A 22,871-nucleotide genomic window follows, 5' to 3' on the forward strand; every position below is an offset into this window, starting at 1 on the left:
ATTTTAATTCACAAATATTGACCACCTTTTGAAAACATACTTTTACAGTAGAGAAATCAACACTCTTCATTTCAACACCACACTTAAACTACTCTCTCAACTGGATGCCCCTCAAATACATACTACACATGAAATAACAACACATGCTGACTGCTTCCATATCCTATTTGTGCATGCCGAGTCTCCTATTGGTTTATGCACTACATTTTCACTACTTTATTTACAACCCTTGTAGCACAACAACCTGATTTATTAATATATAGTATGCCCTATTAAAAAGTAAATATAGCTTCCAAGGAAATGCCAGAAAATACAGTTACCTGTTACTTGTGACTCGAGGTTCTCAATCCCGATTTCAGACATTTCCTGCAAGAAACGCTGCAGACCTGCTTTGTTCTGCAGGTTAGTTGGACGCCAACGGTCTTCAACAGCACGCATCTTCACAGCATCTACTAATTTTTCTCGTGTCTCACGCAACAGTCGCACTAGAGGCTGACGCAGCTGGCCATCCAATTGATAACGTAAATCCAGGCCTAGTTCACACAGCTATGATGAGGGAAAAGCACTCTAAGAAAAGTGAACCACATGAAGAAAACTATGAAGAGTCAATATAACATAAACAGTATGTAAAATTGTTCATGGCCCCACTGCTCTCTGGGGGTTTTTATGTGGAGGATGTCAAATAAATGCTAGATATTAGGAGAAATATTTTGAAATTCTTCATAAAACCACACTCATCAAACAAATACCAGAAATTTCTTCTTCAATATCTGGACACAGTTTCTTATTAGGGCAACATCACTCTTGAGGAATTTTAATTCCACTAAAAATGCACGTTTTCAATAAGAATCCTGGCAGAAATTCATACTGGCTACCACCAAGTGTAGGAAACTCTCCAATGAGGAATAATTCCACACAAGTATGAAAGGATGAGAGAGATAGGTGGAGAAGAGGAAAGAGAGAGAGAGAGAGAGAGAGAGAGAGAGAGAGAGAGAGAGAGAGAGAGAGAGAGAGAGACCAGGGATAGATAAAGAGCTCTGAAGAACTATGCTCAAAAAGTAAGAATTTTATTGCCCTGTCTATGAGCCTGTCTGTTGATCAAGTCCTCTTCTGTTACATGAAAAGTTATCTACTCTTATATAGTCATTATTATTACTTAGTTTTATAACTTTCTTCATGTTCCACCCGTATTGAATCCAAATTTCTCACTGGTCGGTAAGATCTGACAACTGTTTCACACAATTTTTAAGAGCCACTAATAATTACATTCATGAGACATAATGATGACCACACTACCCATGGTTAATACGACTACATTTACTTATTCTCCGCACATACATAATTCATAATTTGAGGTATCTCAAAAATCTGCACAACACTAGGGTAAGAACATAAAATGATAAAGTAAAGGGCTCTCAGCTTGCCACACAGTTGGTATTTATATGAATGAAATAAAATCTGCAGAAGATTTCTTTATTCCCTTTCTTAATTAACAGTGTGCATTTTGCAGTCAAACTGAAGCAAAGCAAGCGCTGTATCATGTGGCAGAAACAGAGGCAAGCAAGTGCGCTGGGACTTATCCCAGGTCACTGATAGTAGCGCCACATCACCTTAACGCGTTGTGTGTAGCGTGCAAGTATTGCATCACAATTAAGTATGAATTAAAAATCAAAATTTACATTGAAAAATTTGTTAAAATATAGTTTAGAATAATAATGTTCTATACATAAAGTTTTATGTACCTAGACTTAATAGTTTGCGTAAAATGGCCATTTTAAGAGAAAAATAAAGCTAGAAAGGCAGAATTTGGTTAGAATGTGCATATAGACCTTATAAATAAGTGGTGCAAATTTCAAACCCATAGAACAAAAAATTAACACCAGAATCAACATTTTAGGAAAAATCAAAGGCACTAAATTTTGGAAGAAATGTAAAAATTTGGCTCACCCTAAAAATCACAACTGAGAGACCTCATTAAACTACCTCTTATAGTTTTCAGTAATTAAGTAAAAACTAATTTTGTAACTAAAATATACCCAATTGTAGTAAATTAAGTACCCATAATTTTAATGACAGAAAATTTTGTTTAAAGCAGGTGATAAAACCTACCAATTAATAGAGCTATACTAAATTTTAGAGTTGTAGTATTAATAACAGCCAATAAAAGTTCTAGTAAAAGTATGGTCCAGAGGTAACAATCTACCATTAGTTCCAGTGTAAAAATTCTAGAAGGCAAAATTACCATGCAAGCAAGCTGAAACTTTTTCTGGGCTTTCAAATAACTTATTTGAATACATTTAAAAATTAAGAAGTTTCTAAATTAATTTATAACTATGTTATTAAAGATGATGTGTCCAAGAAAGCAGTCATTCAGACACTGCTGCAGTACGCAGAAAGCCATAAACAACATATGTTTCCTCGGTAGTTCACTCCGGCACCTAAATAAATAAAGCCTGAGAGGCAGTAGTAAGGTTCATTTCGCACTCAGCCACTGTAATATCCATGTCTGTTAAACATCCGATTGTGCTCTTCCCTGAATGACGTCAGAGCCAGACTGTGACGGATCACATATTTGTGGTAAAAATGGATAGTGAACTCGCGAGGACTGTACACCATCCTCGATTGCTTAGAATTCACCAAGGTAACTGTTAGTGTGCTGTCCGTGAGAATTACAAATCCGCTTGGCAAGTGATGACCATTATTTCCACTTTTATGGCGAGCATTAATTTTGAACATTCATTTCAAACTTTTATTATTAGTCAGGGCGAAAGATAATCTGGTAGGAACATACCATAGAGGTCACCTCTGAACTGCTAATTGTTTTGTTAGAATAGAAAGATTTATTTTCAGTTGAATATTGTGAATTCCAAGTGTTGTACATGAGAAACTTCACTCAATATAAGTATCAAATAGAAGTTTATATTTTCATTTAAAATCATAGTCCTCATCCCGCTAAGTAGAAGGAGAATAGAAACTTTTCTTTCAGTGGGCTGGACCAGAATGTGACCATGTAGACTGGAAACAAAGGTCAGTATGTTTCCCTTCATTTCCTGGCTATCCATAAACTCGTGTGAGAAAGATGGTGAACTGAATAACAACCAACCATAAACTTACTAAATTATTATTATCTCTGCCACCCCACAAAATGTATAAACTAAAATGTCATGTTATCACAAAATTAATAATTTTGGACAGTTTGTCACTAACGAAAATTCATCTGAAGACACCTCACTTACATTTCCAACATTTAAGAAATGGTCAGCTGAACTCAAACATGGCCATACTTATCTTGAAGATGATCCATACAAAAACAGTCCAAAACTGCAACCACATATGAAAACATAAAGCAAGTGCACAATAAGGTACTGGACATTTAGCCATTAAAGTTATGAGAAATAGGTCACAAGACAAAATACCATAAATCAAGACCTAATTTACCCGGCTATGGAGAAGAGAAAGCACACTAAGTGAAGTGGGCAACACATTGAAGTTACAACAAAAGAAGAAAACACTTAAATAGTATCATACATTTTACAACAAGACATAAATATGTGACAGCTTTGTGAAAAACTGGAGCTACGTGGTCAACCACTCACCAAATTAAATACAATAACAAATTTCTCTGTTAGAAATTAATAAATTTAAAATAAATCTCACTACCTTTGTGTGAAGATACGTTAATACAGATGAGACAATGTTTGCCCACTTCCCACCAGAAACAGAACAGCAATCAAAGCAGTTGATGGAAGTCAATTATCCTACTCCAAAAAAGGCGAAGTCTGTTGGAAAGCTCACAGCCAATAGTTTCTGGAATATTAAAGGCATTCCTCTTACTGATTATCTTGCAAATGTTAAAACACTAACTGGTGAGTACCACTAAGTATTTGGAGTGAGTGGATAAAAAACGACACTAGAAGAGGTCCGGAATACAAAAGAAAAAGTATCTCATTTGATAAGACCAATAGACCTTATACACAAACATGATTTGGCAATAGGAAAAGAGAATTATTTTAAAGCTGGATTGTTGAACATCTTCTATATTCAATCAGATTTGGCACCCTTTTACCTCCTCCTGTTCCCATACATACAGAAATTTATAGCTGGAAAATCTTTGGTGTCCAAGGAGTTACACCAGCTATAGACTGGTATTTTCCAACACATTCAAAATGACACTAAATGGATTGAATTTACTCATTGAAGAGGAGAAGAAAAAACTGGACAGAGTGTAATGAGCAAACATATAGTACGTTGTAATATAAGTGCATTTTTATTTTCAAAAAAAAAAAAAGGGAAACCAGTGTGGAGAGGTGGAATACAGCACTGTATTTCATGCCAGGCAAAGAATTATTTGTTACATATATATATATATATATATATATATATATATATATACACTGCCAGACATAAGTTAAGGACCGAGAAGACATGGTTGGAATGTCAATTTAACAAGAGATGATTTGTTGAGTTGCGGACAGGCACAATGGAAAACTTTTACACATTTAGCTTCCGGACAAACCTTTCTTTAGAAAAGTAAACAAACACACACACACACACACACACACACAGACACACACACACACACACACATATTCATTCACACAAGCAAGCACACCTCTCATACACACAACTGCAACCTCCAGCAATTCAGATCAGAATGGCTCTCCAGTCAGAGCTGAAAGGGGTGGCAGTCATGTGCACATGAGGGGTGTTTGCTTATGTGAATGAAAATGTGTGTGTGTGTTTTCTTTCCTGAAGAAGGCTTTGGCCAAAAGCTAAACATGTAACAGTCCTGTTGTTCTGTCTGTCTGAGAAACAACATGTAATCTTTATGGTGAACAGAAGTCTATAATTTCTTTATAATGCTGATATTTCAACCTGGAGTTTTCATTGTTTTATTTGTCAGTTTAACTTAGTACATTTACTCACCCTTAGTGGGTACATAAATTATTATAGTGCTGAAATTCACTCAAAAGGTAAGATCGATCATGAGAGTGCATTAGTGTTCTTCATGTTTAGTGTTGTTACCATGCATGGTAGGTTATAAAAGAGGTGTGAGGTTGAGCGATCACTGTGATGGACACAGAGATGCTGCATACTGGAGCAAGACAGCATAACCAGGATGTGACAGGCTTTGGACAATTGGTCAAATTGTGCAATATCCAGATTTATGGGGCATTTGGATGTAACAGTTGTGGACTGCAAGGGAATGTCCAAGGTTTCATTCGATCGTTTCTCTACTCCATAAGGAAGGATCACAATAATGTGCACATGTGTCTCTCATGTAAGAACTAGTAACGGACTTCCTCAAACATTCTCTGTGCTGTCACACATAACTGGTCAGAGACTAGCAGCAGGCAGCTAGGAAACTCCTGCCCATGCATATACTGCCATTAAAATTACAACACAAATTGCTGCATTTGGAGTGCTGCCATGACCAGGAAGAGAGAGACTGCTGATGAATGGCATTACTTGGTGTTCAGCAATGGATCACGGTTCTGCACTATCCCTGAAGATCAACATCAGCTAGCAGAAAGACAATATGGGAAGAGGCCCCATTCGTGCAACGATTTGGTGAGGTACAGTGGTGTTACTCTTGATGTTATTGTGTTGGGGGCCATCAGCGATGACCACACAGGTTTCCGCTGGTATGGCACAAGAGCACATCAAGGACATCCTGCATCCTAGAGTGCTACCTCTCATGCAATATGATTGTGGTGCCATTTTTCAATGGGACAATCCTCATTCACACATAGCAGGTGTCTCTATGAGCTGTCTGCGTGATGCTGAGGCACTCTCATGGCCAGCAAGAGACCCAGATGTGTGCCCAACAGATCATGAACAGGACCAGCTCAGGCATCAACACTGGCCCAGTGCCAATATAAAGGATATCAAGGACTAATTACAACAATGTGTGCCAGCTTGCCTCCGGGGAGGATACAACAGCTTTGTGACACCCTTTCCAACCAAATAAGTGCATTCATCCAGGTCAGAAGGGCAGCAATGTCCTACTGATAAGTGGGGTCATACTACCAAGGTCTTTATAAATTTGACTCAACTTTGTACTCACAGAAATAATGTCACATAGTCTCTCAACCAGTTTAGTTTCACTCCATTTCTTTGTCCCCTTATGGGTGCTTCACTGTTTTTGTCAGGCAGTGTAAATAAGATGTGCTCCTTCTCAACTAATGAAGTTTCAGTTTGTTTTCTCCTTCCCTTCTGGGTATTTCAACTTTTTTTTCTTATGTGATGTGTGTGTGGTGGGGGGGGGGGGGGGGGGGGTCTGGAGAATCCAATACGGACTACAAGTTATAAGGATAGCTCACTAGTCATCAAATAAAGGAGGTAATGGACATTGGATAGGCAAATCAAAGGGTTAATAAATTGTTTACCTTTTACACCAAGTCCACCTTCAATACTGAAAACATACACACAAACTTCAAGCTCACGTAACCATTATCGCCTGAAGCTGCAGCCAGTCAGGTAATAGTGCAGAATCAGGAGATAACTTTAAACGTATGCATGCTCTGTGTGTGTGTGTCTTAGCTCTGAAAAAACATTTTGTACAAAGGTTGACCAATTTACCACTTCTACATGCTTGTCCACTGGTCAATGCCTATTTCGTTCGTAAAGTATCCATCTACCCCTTAGTCTTTATATATCAAAGTGTCTAATCCACAACTCTCATCTCAGTGCAACATGCATATTCTTAAATACAAGGCAAATGCAAATGAGAAAGCAGGTACTTTTTTACTTTGTCACTCATTATTTTATACAAATTAAACAAAAAATAAAATATGTGTTACAAAAACCAAGAAAATGGTAACATCTCCATGTGAAGATACTGGAGCATACAGAGGATTCAGATAATGTTCTTTGTAGTGACCTGGGATCCATCAGTTCAAGAAGTAGGAAGAGGTACATTGAAAACAGTTTCACGAAGGCCCAGGTCCCGAGATGTACATACCAATACTGAAAGCCCATTAACTTCTCTGGCATTTTCTGGTGAAAGCCTTCAATGGAGACGCAGTAATGATACCGCTAACAGCATTTTTTGTGAAAATAAAGAAGAACACAAGAGTTAGCACTGTGAGTAGTTTTAGTGATCAATGAGCCTTGTCTCGCTTCTCCCTCCTTTCTTTTTCCACTGAATTAGTATTCTGTACACTTTTGACATGTCCATGGTTCAAATCTGGATAGTCTTGTTCCACAAGGAAGCAAGGAAGAGGATGTTGTTATCATGGCGGGTATTCTCTTTCTAAAACACAAAAGTACACGTAGATTAATAGGTTCTTTATTTACATGAACAGAAAGCTGTTACTTAACTTGAATAGAGTGCATGTTTTGTGGTACAAGATCATCAGTAATAGTCCTCTTGCAGACACTTGTAAACTCAATAAAACTAGTCCTGCTATAGTCACTAATCTGGTTGCTACGTACTGCCATAGCCTGTGACGAACTAAACTCGATCTGTGCATAAACCGACAGATGCAAACTGGATGTGTGTGTGTGTGTGTGTGTGTGTGTGTGTGTGTGTGTGTGTGTGTGTGAGAGAGAGAGAGAGAGAGAGAGAGAGAGAGAGAGAGAGAGAGAGAGAGAGAGAGAGAGAGAGAGAGAGCGGGTTTAGTTCGTATCAGGCTACGACAGTACAGAGCAACCAGATTAGTGACTATAGTGGGGCTAGTTTTATCGATATATTAGTCAGCAGGATGACTACTACTGATGAACTTTTACCACAAAACATGGACTCTATTCAAGTTAAGTAAATAAAGAACCGTATTAATCCACATGTGTTATAGAAAGAGGATACCAGCCACCCATAACAACAATCTCGCCCTTGCTTCCTTGTGGTACAAGAATCTACAGTGGCGACAAGGATGGAATAAGAACCCACGTGTGCATGGCACCTCACTGCTTACAACAAACAGGAAACTCCAGTGCTTGGACAGTGTAGTTTGCCTGCCACTTACAAATCTCACACTAGGACAGTGAATTTTACTATGTTGACATCAAGATACAGTGAGAACATATTTGGTTCAGGTGCCTTTGATTTGTTTGGACTTAGCATCCAAGAAAATGTATTTTCAGTGTCTGCTTTTGAACCAAAAGACAATGTAGCTAGCTTGCTTAAATAATTTCCTGAACTATTTTCAGAAGGAATGGGAAAAAGCTAATAAGTCTGTAACACCTGTTACACTGAAAGACAAGGCACAGCCTAAGTTTTTCCGGGCCTGCCCCGTTCCAGTTGCTTTAAGAAACAAAGTAGCCAGTGAATTGAAGGAGTTGCAAGGTAATGGTGTAAGTGCTCCCACTCAAGCTAGTCACTGGGCAAGTCCTCTCATTTTCTTGCCAAAGCCTCCTAGCTGCATTTGCATTTGTGTTGACTTTAAGTCTACAGTCAACCCACAGACAGTAGTTGACACTTAACTGTTACCTCGCACTGAGGAACTCATGGGCAGGCTTGGTGCAGGACATTACTTTTCTAAGACAGATTTGCATGAAGCCTACTTGCAAATTACATTGGATGAAGAATCACAGTAAGTGTTTGTTGTGAGTAAATACTTAGGACTTCTCAAGTATTTACATTTGCTCTTCGGCAGAGCTTCTGCATCTGCCATTTTTTTCGAACAGCAGATGGCAAAAGTGCCATTTTTTTTTCAAAAGACCTTGATGATACTGTCATCTCATGTCAAACACCAAAGGAACACATCACCAATTTGAGTACTCTTCTTCGAGTGGTGTCAGAAGCAGGACTCAAGTGTCTTCTCGAAAAGTGTGACTTTTTTTTTTTCAAACTGAACTACAGTACTTAAGTCACGTGATGAACAGTCACAGTGTGCAACCCCTCCAGTCTCATTTGCTTGTGATCCATGATCTGCCTGTTCCTCGCAATGTGTCTGAACTGCAGTCAGTACTAAGTGAGATGACAAACTACATTTGATTCATACAGAATGCCGCTCAGATGGGGGCTCCATCACATCACTTGCATCTGAAAAATGTGCCTTTTGTGTGGACCAAAGAGTGTCAAGATGCATTTGAAAAACTCAAAAATGCTGGGCTCAGTGACAGATTTTTAGTGCATTTTGACCAAGCCAAGCCAGTAGTTTTGCAAGTCAATGCTTCTTTCTACTGTATTGGGGCTGTGCTTTCACACAGAATTGATGCCCATAACATACCCACTGCTTTTGCCTCAAAGTTGTAAACAAAAACTTTAGATCGATTATTTGCAGATTGAAAAAGCAGCTCCTGCTATTGTATGTGGTGTGACAAAATTCTATTACTATCTATTTGCTCGAAAGTTCTATTTAGTACAGATCACAAGCCTTTACAGTCCTTTCATCTGTCAAAGCCAGTTCCTACATGCATTGCTCAAAAACTGCAATGTTGGGCTTTGTTGCTTTTGCAATGTCTGTATGAAATTGTGTACAGACCTACAGTGAAGAATGGCAATGCAAAAGCCCTGTCTCGCCTTCCGATTGGCCACGACTCTGATTCTGCTGCATCTGCCGCATCTTGTTGCCAAATCAATGCACAGGACTCTGAATTGCTGGAATCTTTTCTGTTGCACTACAAAAAATAGCACAGGCCATGGAAGCAGCCCGTACTCTCAAGATTAAGTTGTTGCGTTAAATTCACATGTCTTGGCCTTGTTCACTGAATAGTATACACAACTCAGTTGTGCACCAACATTTTGCATGTCAACATAACCTTTCAGTTCAACAGTGTGTGATTTTAGTTCAAAATGACAGCGGACAATCACGTGTGCTTATTCCCACAGTGTTGCAGAAGGATGTGTTACAACTGCTTCATCAACGATATTGGAGAATTGTTTGCACTAAAAAGTTAGTGCACCAGCACTGTAATTGGCAGGGCATGGATGCCCACACTAAACAGATGACATCACAGTGTCGCGCACATGCAGAAAACCAATCCGCTCCGTCACAGGCATTCTCAACTTGGCTTAAGACTATTCCCATGGTAACAAGTGACCATAAACTTTGCAGAACCATTTTGGAATGCTTGTTGGCTTATAGAGAGAACCGACTTGTGGAGATAACATCTTGGACCTACTGATAACAAACAGACCCGAACTTTTTGACTCTGTAAGTGCAGAACAAGGAATCAGTGATCATAAGGCCATTGCAGCATCCCTGGATATGGAAGTAAATAGGAATATAAAAAAGGGAGAAAGGTATATCTGTTTAGCAAGAGTAATAGGAGGCAGATTTCAAAGCACCTAACAGATCAAAATGAAAATTTCTGTTCCGAAACTGACAATGTTCAGTGTTTATGGAAAAAGTTCAGCCAATTGTAAAATGCGTTTTAGACAGGTACGTGCCAAGTAAAACTGTGAGGGATGGAAAAAACCCACCATGGTTCAACAACAAAGTTAGGATCATCATCATCATCATCATCATCATCATTTAAGACTGATTATGCCTTTCAGCGCTCAGTCTGGAGCATAGCCCCCTTATAAAATTCCTCCACGATCCCCTATTCATTGCTAAGATTGGTGCCTCTTCTGATGTTAAACCTATTACTTCAAAATCATTCTTAACCGAATCCAGGTACCTTCTATTTGGTCTGCCCCGACTCCTTCTACCCTCTACTGCTGAACCCATGAGTCTCTTGGGTAACCTTGCTTCTCCCATGCGTGTAACATGACCCCACCATCTAAGCCTGTTCACCCTGACTGCTACATCTATAGAGTTCGTTCCCAGTTTTTCTTTGATTTCCTCATTGTGGACACCCTCCTGCCATTGTTCCCATCTACTAGTACCTGCATTCTAGCTACTTTCATATCTGTAACCTCAACCTTATTGATAGGGTAACCTGAATCCACCCAGCTTTCGCTCCCATCCAACAAAGTTGGTCGAAAGATAGAACGGTGCACAGATAACTTAGTCTTGGTACTGACTTCCTTCTTGCAGAAGAGAGTAGATCGTAGCTGAGCGCTCACTGCATTAGTTTTGCTACACCTCACTTCCAGTTCTTTCACTATGTTGCATTCTGTGAGAATATGCATCCTAAGTACTTGAAACCATCCACCTGTTCTAACTTTGTTCTTCCTATTTGGCACTCAATCCATTTATATTTCTTTCCCACTGACATTACTTTCGTTTTGGAGATGATAATCTTCATACCATAGTCTTTACATTTCTGATCTAGCTCTGAAATATTACTTTGCAAACTTTCAATCGAATCTGCCGTCACAACTAAGTCATCCGCATATGCAAGACTGCTTATTTTGTGTTCACATATCTTAATCTCACCCAGCCAGTCTATTGTTTTCAACATATGATATATAAATAATATGAACAATAGTGGAGACAGGTTGCAACCTTGTCTTACCCCTGAAACTACTCTGAACCATGAACTCAATTTACCGCTAACTCTAACTGCTGCCTGCCTATCTCTGTTAAGACCTTTAATTGCTTGCAACAGTTTGCCTCCTATTCCATAATCTCGTAGAACAGACAATAACTTCCTCCTAGGAACCCGGTCATATGTCTTTTCTAGATCTATAAAGCATAGATACAATTCCCTGTTACACTCATAACACTTCTCCATTATTTGCCGTACGGTAAAGATCTGGTCCTGACAACCTCTAAAAGGCCTAAACCCACACTAATTTTCATTCAATTTGTCCTCAACCAATACTCGCACTTTCCTTTCAACAATACCTGAGAAGATTTTACCCACAATGCTGATTAGAGAGATACCTCTGTAGTTGTTACAATCTTTTCTGTTTCCACGTTTAAAGATTGGTGTGATTACTGCTTTTGTCCAGTCTGATGGAACCTGTCCCAGCTCCCAGGCCATTTCAATTATCCTGTGTAGCCATTTAAGACCTGACATTCCATTGTATTTGATGAGTTCTGACTTAATTTCATCCACCCCAGTCGTTTTAATGCACTGCAATCTACTGACCATTTTCTCCACTTCCTCAAATGTGATCCTATTTCCATCATCATTCCTATCCCATTGTATATCGAAATCTGAAACATTACTGATCATATTTTCACCTAAATTGAGCAACTCTTCAAAATATTCCCTCCATCTGCCCAAGGCATCAACAGGATTCACCAGCAGTTTTCCTGACCTGTCCAAAATACTTGTCATTTCCTTCTTACCTCAATTTCGAAGACTGCCAATTACACTCCAGAATGGTTTTCCTGCAGCTTGACCCAAAGTCTCCAACCTGTTTCCAAAGTCTTCCCAAGATTTATTCTTGGATGCTGCAATTATCTGTTTGGCTTTGTTTCTTTCTTCAACATAACTTTCTCTGTCTACCTGAGTTCTAGTACGTAGCCATTTTTGATACACCTTCTTTTTCCTTTTACAGGCTGCCTTGACTGTGTCATTCCACCAAGCTGTTTGCTTTATCCTACCTTTACACACAACTGTTCCACGACATTCCTTAGCCACTTCTAGTACTGTGTCCCTGTACCTTGTCCATTCCTTTTCCAATGACTATAATTGACTACATTCAACTAACTGGTACCTTTCTGAGATCGCTGTTATGTACTTGTGCCTGATTTCCTTATCCTGAAGTTTCTCCACTCTTATCCCCCTACATATGGACCTGACTTCCTGCACAATCCCAATTTCACTGCAGATTTAATAATGATCAGTGTCATCAAAGAATCCCTTGAATACAAGCGTGTCCCTCACAGCCTTCCTGAATTCCTGATCTGTTATTATACAGTCAATGACAGATCTGGTTCCCCGGCCTTCCCAAGTATACTGGTGAATGTTCTTATGTTTAAAAATGGAGTTGTGATTACTAAGTCCATACTGGCAGAGAAATCCAAGAGTTGTTTCCCGTTCCTGTTGGCCTCCATATCCTCTCCAAATTTACCCATAACCTTTTCATACCCTTCTGTTCGATTTCCAATCCTGGCATTAAAATCACCCATGAGCAGAACACTGTCTTTGTCCTTTACTCTAACAACTACATCGCTGAGTGCCTCATAAAAACTATCCATCTTATCTTGATCTGTCCCTTCACAATGCGAATATACTGACACAAACCTAATTTTCTTGCTAGACACTGTCAAATCTATCCACATCAGTCGTTCGTTTACATACCTTATTGCAACTATTCTGGGTCCCATTTCTTTCCTGATGTAAAGCCCTATACCCCATTGTGCTATTCCTGCTTTGACTCCTGACAGATAGACCTTATATTCTCCCACTTCCTCTCCTTTCTCACCCCTTACCCGAATGTCACTAACAGCTAAAACATCCAGCCCCATCTCACTTACAGCCTCTGCCACCTCTACCTTCTTCCCAGAGTAGCCCCCATTGATATTAATAGCTCCCCATCTCATTACCATTTGTTTGCCAAGTCGTATCTTAGGAGTCCCTGGTTTGTCAGTTAGAGGTGGGACTCCGTCACCTCCAAAGGTCCGAGGTATTTTGCTCTGTTTGTTGCCAGCATCATATTTAAAGTAGCCTTACTTGCTCTGAGTCCCACTGGGTTTTACCTCTAACGGTTGAGGGACTAACCGGTGGATTTGGTAGTCTTTGCTGTATGAGCACAAAGGTGATGACGACTCAGAATATGTCCGAGATGTCCAGCCTTATTCCAAAGTAACTGGTACCCCGACTGTCGGGACCACTTACTTGGCCACTCATACGTTGCCCGTGGTTCATGAACTAGGACATGACTACAGAAACCCACACCATGAACCACAAAGTTAGGAAACTACTGCAAAAGCAAAGAGAGCTTCACTGCAAGTTTAAACACAGCCAAAACCTCTCAGACAAACAGAAGCTAAACTATGTCAAAGTTAACATAAGTAGGGCTGTGCATGAAGCGTTCAGTGAATTCGAAAGTAAAATTCTATGTACCGACTTGCCAGAAAATACTAGGAAGTTGTCGTCTTACGTTAAATCAGTAAGTGGATCGAAACAGCATATCCAGGCACACTGGGATGATGATGGCATTGTAACAGAGGATGACACGTATAAAGCTGAAATACTAAACACCTTTTTCCAAAGCTGTTTCACAGAGGAAGTCCGCACTGCAGTTCCTTCTCTAAATCCTCGCGCGAACGAAAAAATGGGTGACATCGAAATAAGTGTCCAAGGAATAGAAAAGCAACTGAAATCACTCAGCAGAGGAAAGTCCACTGGACCTGACGGGATACCAATTCGATTCTACACAGAGTACGTGAAAGAACTTGCCCCCTACTAACAGCCGTGTACCGCAAGTCTCTAGAGGAACGGAAGGTTCCAAATGATTGGAAAAGAGCACAGGTAGTCCCAGACTTTAAGAAGGGTCGTCGAGCAGATGCAAAAAAACTATAGGCCTATATCTCTGACACTAATCTGTTGTAGAATTTTAGAACATGTTTTTTGCTAGCGTATCATGTCATTTCTGAAAACCCAGAATCTACTCTGTAGGAACCAACATGGACTCCGGAAACAGTGATCATGCAAGACCCAACTCGCTTTATTTATTCATGAGACCCAGAACATATTAGATGCAGGCTTCCAGGTAGATGCCATTTTCCTTGACTTCCGGAAGGCATTCGATACAGTTCCGCACTGTCACCTGATAAACAAAGTAAGAGCTTATGGAATATCAGACCAGTGTGTGGCTGGATTGAAGAGTTTTTAGCAATCAGAACACAGCACGTTGTTCTCAATGGAGAGACGTCTACAGACGGTAAAGTAACATCTTGCGTGCCACAGGGGAGTGTTATGGGACCATTGCTTTTCAAAATATGTATAACCTCAGATCACAATTTAGTAGTGATGAAGAGTAGGCTGAAGTTCAAGACATTAGTCAGGAAGAATCGATACGCTAAGAAGTGAGATACGGAAGTTCTAAGGAATGACGAGATACGTTTGAAGTTCTCTAACGCTATAGATACAGCAATAAGGAATAGCGCAGTAGGCAACACAGTTGAAGAGGAATGGACGTCTCTAAAAAGGGCCATCACAGAAGTTGGGAAGGAAAACATAGGTACAGAGAAGGTAGCTGCGAAGAAACCATGGGTAACAGAAGAAATACTTCAGTTGATTGATGAAAGGAGGAAGTACAAACATGTTCCGGGAAAATCAGGAATACAGAAATACAAGTCGCTGAGGAATGAAATAAATAGGAACTGCAGGGAAGCTAAGACGAAATGGCTGCAGGAAAAATGTGAAGACATCGAAAAAGATATGATTGTCGGAAGGACAGACTCAGCATACAGGAAAGTCAAAACAGCCTTTGGTGACATTAAAAGCAATGGTGGTAACATTAAGAGTGCAACGGGAATTCCACTGTTAAATGCAGAGGAGAGAGCAGATAGGTGGAAAGAATACATTGAAAGCCTCTATGAGGGTGAAGATTTGTCTGATGTGATAGAAGAAGAAACAGGAGTCGATTTAGAATAGATAGGGGATCCAGTATTAGAATCGGAATTTAAAAGAGCTTTGGAGGACTTACGGTCAAATAAGGCAGAAGGGATAGATAACATTCCATCAGAATTTCTAAAATCATTAGGGGAAGTGGCAACAAAACGACTATTCACGTTGGTGTGCAGAATATATGAGTCTGGCGACATACCATCTGACTTTCGGAAAAGCATCATCCATCCAATTCCGAAGACGGCAAGAGCTGACAAGTGCGAGAATTATCGCACAATCAGCTTAACAGCTCATGCATCGAAGCTGCTTACAAGAATAATATACAGAAGAATGGAAAAGAAAATTGAGAATGCGCTAGGTGACGATGAGTTTGGCTTTAGGAAAAGTAAAGGAATGAGAGAGGCAATTCTGACGTTACGGCTAATAATGGAAGCAAGGCTAAAGAAAAATCAAGACAAGTTCATAGGATTTGTCGACCTGGAAAAAGTGTTCAACAATATAAAATGATGCAAGCTGTTCAAGATTCTGAAAAAAGCAGGGATAAGCTATAGGGAGAGACGGGTCATATACAATATGTACAATAACCAAGAGGGAATAATAAGAGTGGACGATCAAGAACGAAGTGCTCGTATTAAGAAGGGAGTAAGACAAGGCTGTAGCCTTTCGCCCCTACTCTTCAATCTGTACATCGAGGAAGCAATGATGGAAATAAAAGAAAGGTTCAGGAGTGGAATTAAAATACAAGGTGAAAGAATATCAATGATACGATTTGATGATGACATTGCTATCCTGAGTGAAAGTGAAGAAGAATTAAATGATCTGCTGAACGGAATGAACAGTCTAATAAGTACACAGTATGGTTTGAGAGTAAATCAGAGAAAGACAAAGGTAATGAGAAGTAGTAGAAATGAGAACAGCGAGAAACTCAACATCAGGATTGATGGTAACGAAGTCAATGAAGTTGAGGAATTCTGCTACCTAGGCAGTAAAATAACCAATGACGGACGGAGCAAGGAGGACATCAAAAGCAGACTCGCTATGGCAAAAAAGGCATTTCTGGCCAAAAGAAGTCTACTAATATCAAATACCGGCCTTAATTTGAAGAAGAAATTTCTGAGGATGTAAGTCTGGAGTACAGCATCGTATGGTAGTGAAACATGGACTGTGGGAATACCGGAACAGAAGACAATCCAAGCATTTGAGATGTGGTGCTATAGACGAATGTTGAAAATTAGGTGGGCTGATAAGGTAAGGAATGAGGAGGTTCTATGCAGAATCGGAGAGGAAAGGAATATGTGAAAAACACTGATAAGGAGAAGGGACAAGATGGTAGGACAACTGATAAGACATGAGGGAATGACTTCCATGGTACTAGAGGGAGCTGTAGAGGGCAAAAACTGTAAAGGAAGACAGAGATTGGAATATGTCAAGCAAATAATTGAGGACGTAGGTTGCAAGTGCTACTCTGAGATGAAGAGATTAGCACAGGAAAGTAATTCGTGGCGGGCTGCATCAAACCAGTCAGTAGACTGATGACCAAAAAATATATAAATAAATAAATAAATGACCTAGTAGATAGTGTCGGAAGTTCCATGGAGCTTTTCGTGGATGATGTTGTAGTATATGGAGAAGGTGCAGCATTAGAAAATTGCAGTGAAATGCTGGAAGATCTGCAGTGGATAGGCACTTGGTGCAGGGAGTGGCAACTGACCCTTAACATAGACAAATGTAATGTATTTCGAATACGTAGAAAGAAGGATCCTTTATCGTATGATTATATGATAGCGGAACAAACACTGGTAGCAGTTACTTCTGTAAAATAACTGGGAGTATGCGTGTGGAACAATTTGAAGTGGAATGATCATATAAAATTAATTGTTGGTAAGGTGGGTGCCAGTTTGAAATTCACTGGGAGAGTCCTTAGAAAATGTAGTCCATCAGCAAAGGAGGTGGCTTACAAAACACTCATTCAACCTATACTTGAGTACTGCTCATCAGTGTGGGATCTATACCAGGTCAGGTAGACAAAGGAGATAGAGAAGATCCAAAGAAGAGCAGTGTGTTTTGTCACAGGGTTATTTGGTAAGCATGATAGCGTTGTAGAGATGTTTAGCAAACTCAAGTGGCAGACTCTCCAAGAGAGGTGCTCTGTATCATGGTGTAGCTCACTGTCCAGGTTTCGAGAGGGTGCGTTTCTGGATGAGGTATAGAATCTATTGCTTTCCCCTACTTATACCTCTTCAGGAGATCACAAATGTAACATTAGAGAGATTTGAGCAAGCACAGAGGCTTTCCAGCAGTCGTTCTTCCTGCGAACCATACATGACTGCAACAGGAAAGGGAGGTAATAACAGTGGCATGTAAAGTGCACTCCGCCACACACCATTGGGTGGCTTGCGGAGTATAAATGTAGATGTAGAAGTAGATAGTGGTAGACACTTTTAGCAAGCTCCCATTTGCTGTGCATATGGCTTCTACCACATCCTATAGCAACATTCAAGCATTGTCCTCCATATTTGCAAAGAAGGTTTGCCAGAAGTACTCGTGTTGGACAACGGACCACAGTTCACTTCACATAATTTTGAATAGTTCTGTGAATGAAATGGCATTCGTCATCTAACAATTGCTCTGTTTTACTCCCAGTCCAACGGAGAAGCAGAATGTTTCATATGCACTTTTAAACAATAGATGCCAAAGCTTCACTCCACCCACACTTGGGAACAGGCGCTGCAACTTTTTCTCACCTCCTATTGCTCCCTACCTACATGATGGACAATCATCAGTGGAACTTCTGCAAGGCCACCACCAATGGATGCTGCTACCTTTGCTACACCCATAGCAGCATCGAGCGCCACCAATAATCAACAAGTATCACTTTGCACCGCACGATGTTCTTTTTTTCACAGTTGTTGGCAACTGTGGGCACTGGGAATGAGGTGTGATCCAGGAACGCATTGGCTCTTTTATGTACTTGATTGCAGGGCCCAGCAGAACCAAGTTTGCACATGTCATTTGTCCCATTAGATTTTTGAAATTTTTGAAAACGTAGTCAGCGATCTTAAAATTTGTTAAAATTAAAATTTAAAAGTCTTGATTGCAATCTTGTTAAAATATTGTTTATTGGAGTGAGTGACCAGTTTCAACTCTATGAAGGAGTCATCTTCAGACTCCAGAGTGGGGATGGAAACTGCTAGATGAGTTCTGTCGACCCTTAACACTCGTGTAACTGCAATTGCAGAGACACACCCACAAGCAAAATGCTGCCAATGCCCTCTCAATAGCTTGTATTCAGGCCGCCACTGCTGGCCGGAAGGCACTCACTCAATCTGTCAGCCTCACTCAATCATCCAGTTTGGCTTCTGTCAGTTTACTCACAGAGTGGGTTTAGTCCATCACAGGTTACGACAGTACATAGCAACCAGATTAGTGACTATAGTGGGACTAGTTTACCTCAACCAGAATTGTACTTCATATCAGTTTGCAAAAGGACTATTACTGATGAGCTTGTACCACAACACATGGACTCTATTCAAGTTAAGTAAAGTAACCAATTCATGCTAATAAAGAACTGTATTAATCCATGTGTGCATTTGTGTTGTAGAAAGAGGATACCGGCCACCATAACAACATCCTCTCCCATGCTTTTTCTTGCAGTAAAAGACTCTACAAAATCGAAAATTAATTTTTAACTAATATTATTATTATCATCTAATTACTTATGTAATTCAAGTTTATTGCTACACTGGTCTAAAAAATTCTACAGCAACTTACCTGGTCACACTGGCCTCTGATGCAGGTTACACTTTCTGCAAGGCTTGTTATAGCAGATTGTGGCATGAAAACCTGCTTTATAAGATGAGATGTGAATAAAGTGAGCTCAGAACTTGCCCAGACCACAAATGCTGCAAATAAATACAAAAATGTCAGTAGAATAGAGGAATATTCAAGAATAATTTAGATGCATGTTATAGGTACTATCAGAAGAGCTTTATTATAAATTATGTTTGGAGAGACAATGCCAATTGTTATATATTTAATTTAACACACAATCTGAAAGGTAAAAAAGGAACACCACCCCAATTAATACATACAAACCCTTTTCTAAGGGAAGAGTGGGGTGTTAAGCCTGCCCAATATGATTAAATATTTTAGTCACAAATAAAGCCAGGAACATAGGTTTTTATTGTCATCTTCTTGTGTTAGTTCATTCCTCATCACCTTACCATAAACAACTGTCTAATATTACACACAACTGAGGAAGTCAGGGCTACAAAAGTAAAAAACTGTCTAATAATTCATCTTGTGTTCCCTGAGTCTGTTGTGTGAGCATGCATGTATAAAATTCTCAGTTCAAGCAGTATCACTTTGGCTAAAACACTCGAGCTTTCAACAGCTCTCTCTCTGTCGTCACTATCAGAAGTAAAAATCACTGACAGTCAGTGGTTTCTACTCACAATGACATTGCAGTGAGAGCTGTGTTGTGATTTGAATATTTTATTCAGTTAATTTTCTGGTTGAATCTCACTTTTCATCCGTGTTTGCTTTCTAATATATACGGGTACTTGTAAATCCCTGTTAATATTTCAAAATACCATAACTTGAAAACTGTTAGAGATATACCATCATGGTATTTATAAAACATTTAGTAGGTTTAAAAGTTGTTTTCTGTTGTGCCAGAATTTCAATATTTCCCCCACTTGTCACTCAAAGAACTTAAAGGCGATATTCGAGTTCTGCCTGTGTACAGGCCAGCACTGCTGCATCAACAATGCTGACTGCTTCATTGACCTGTGCACAAAGGACAGCGATGTCACTGATTGCACACTGTACAGGCAGTCCTTGATGTAACCCATGAAAATAACAAATATGAAATTGCAGTGCCTGTGTTGTGATGAAATATGATGAATTGTTCCTTCAGAGATGCACGAATGTATGTATATATGTATTATGTATGTATGTATGTATGTACGTACATATGTATGTTCATATGAACGGACAGGCATTGCAACGATTGCAGTTGCGAATTTGAACCTCCTCCAGCTGTATAATGGAATGACAACAATGAAAATTAGTGCCGGAATGGGACGTGAATCCTGAATTCCCACTTTAAGTGAGCAGTTGCCTTAACCACTTCGGCTATCTGAGCATGTCTTCAGGAGCAACCAAAACTTCCAACTGTCACACTTACCCATATCTTGTGGTGCTCGCAAACTAATTATCTGATTCCTGCCAGATAATGCACACATGAATGTCTGAAGGAGCATTGTTTCTATGAATTGTCAACACAGACACTGTGATATTACGTAATAAGCATTACATGCCTTGATAGGTTAAAACGATGATCATATCAAATGTACCTCTTTCGCAGGAATCTCATAGCGTGTATGCAAGCCTTACAAGATGTGGACAAAGGTTACATATGGGAGTTTGGGGCAGTCCTGAAGGTAAGGTGAATGCTTGTATAAAGTGGGAAATGCAGGTTCGAGTTCCAGTCTGGTACAAATTTCCAATGTCATTATTCCATTATACAGCTGGATGAGGTTCTTATTTGCAGATACAAATACACTTCATGTCTTTCATTGCAGCTGTAGTACCTCTTCCTTTAGAAACACATGCATATCCAAATGAACATTGCACCATACTTCTTCACAATACAGGCTCTGCAATTTCATATTTATTGGCCAATACTTAGCCGGTGATTTACAAATAAAATGTTCTCCATACATGCGAATAACATTCACAGGATATATGAATACAGGTATGACACATGGAAGTTTGAGTCTACCCATGAGTCATGCTCGGACAGCCGAATGGGAAATATGGGTTCGAGTCCCTGAGATGGTGTGAGAAGCATGAGCACAGGCAATCAGCAAGGGGCAATGCTGTCGAGAGTCTTCATCTGCCCTACTGCTTGGCTGTGTTTTGGAAGACATAGAGAAAGCACCTCTATTGGGGAGGGGAGGGGGGGGGGGGTAAAGGTCATTGCTAGAAGCTGTGGCGAAATGTCATTCTCTTATGTGCTGTTCTGAACTTCACTTCAGGCATTTTGTTCTGAATAATGAGAGATGTGTCACCAAACACTGCAAATATTAAGTACAAGAATAACACAATACAAATGAGTTCTCTAAAAAGATATTTATGCCATTCTGGTCATTTTGTAGTGAGCTGTTGGTGTAGTTGGTTCAATTACAACCCATAACTGGACTCACTAAAACACTTCATTCTGGCTTAGTGCCGTGACAGGATTAGTTCTTGAGCACTTCACCCTTCTATCCCATTGTACCTCTTCACCTCCACCTTCCTCTTCTCCCACCACCCTTCCCCTTCAACTCCTCTCCCTCCTCCTATCTCTCTTTTTGCTCTACTCTTTGTACTCCTTTTGTCTTATTGTGTTGTGGCAGAGTCATCTGTTCGAACACCTATTTCCTGCTAGCCCCCTAATTGTGTCCTGCCCTACTCCTCCCACACCTCCAGCAGCTCACACAACTGCTTTTGAGAATCGAGCGTCAATAATCAGTCTTGTGGTCGAGGGAGTGCATGTTTGGGTGACTGTGTGAGTGACAACGTTTACTTTGATAGAAAAAGAGCAAGACCTCAAAGCTAGGGTGGACGCCAATTACTGCTATGATTTTCTGTGCACCATGCATTGGTTTGCTACAAGTGAGTGGTTGCCTTTAACATATTTTACATATTAATACTCTGGATTGCTTGTACTTAAAAGACTAGTTCTAATATCTCAGTTTGTACCAATAAAATTATTTTGTTGAATGTTAACCAATTTGTTGAGTTTTACAGAAGTTTGCACGTTCTGTCAACATGTGCATTCACCACACAGAACTCAAGAAATTTCTTCTAGCCACAGCAGATTGGTAAAAAAATGAATATGTTATAGCATTGGTGTACCTGAAGCACAACTCGGTGAGTTTGGAAAAGCACGCAGAAACTCACGGGCCATATCAGCCAAGTTTGTGAAGAATATGCCTCCAAGCTGACGTACATAAAGTACAGTGGCTCCTTCTCGCTTAACATGTTTTAGTTGAGCTTTCAATATACTCGAACACAGCTTCAGGAACAAATCACATGCCTGTAAGAAAAATAAACATTTATGACTAAGAATTGGAAGTAATTATCTTAGTTGGTAGTTGTTGGAATATGTAGCTATTTGAAAGAAAAGTGAGAATCTATTAGGACTTTGAACAGTTAAACAAAACTGCAAATTGAATTATGGCACAGGTAACTCACTAAATTTTACACACCATTCTGCAATAAACAGCAAGAAAATAATTTTTTTATATGCGCAATTACATATCAAAATGCAGGTAAATTACTTTAAATATTCTTATCAGTCCTGTATGTTTTCTTTTTGTTCCCAATTTCTTTACAGGGCTATAAGTTCACTAAACTGTCATTAAAACCGTAGTAAAGCAAAGCTGCCATCAACCTGAAGTTTAGTTTGAACAGCACAGTGCTTTACCAGGTATGCTCCTATTCGGGATGGCATGCAGTTG

At 39.7% G+C, this 22,871-nt stretch overlaps 1 protein-coding gene across 1 annotated transcript in view; it reads right to left on the minus strand.

The window, feature by feature from the left end:
- The window catches only part of LOC126349734 (exocyst complex component 8), a 120,396-nt gene that overhangs the window by 38,180 nt on the left and 59,345 nt on the right, over positions 1–22,871 (minus strand). The window contains exons 9-11 of the mRNA XM_050002455.1: positions 22,267–22,447; positions 19,135–19,265; positions 321–546 (exon numbers count right to left, since the gene is read on the minus strand). Coding sequence (XP_049858412.1) covers positions 321–546; positions 19,135–19,265; positions 22,267–22,447 — 538 coding nt within the window. The remainder of the gene's footprint in view (positions 1–320; positions 547–19,134; positions 19,266–22,266; positions 22,448–22,871) is intronic.

This window comes from Schistocerca gregaria, chromosome 1, assembly GCF_023897955.1.
Source record: "Schistocerca gregaria isolate iqSchGreg1 chromosome 1, iqSchGreg1.2, whole genome shotgun sequence".
Taxonomy (NCBI): domain Eukaryota; kingdom Metazoa; phylum Arthropoda; class Insecta; order Orthoptera; family Acrididae; genus Schistocerca; species Schistocerca gregaria.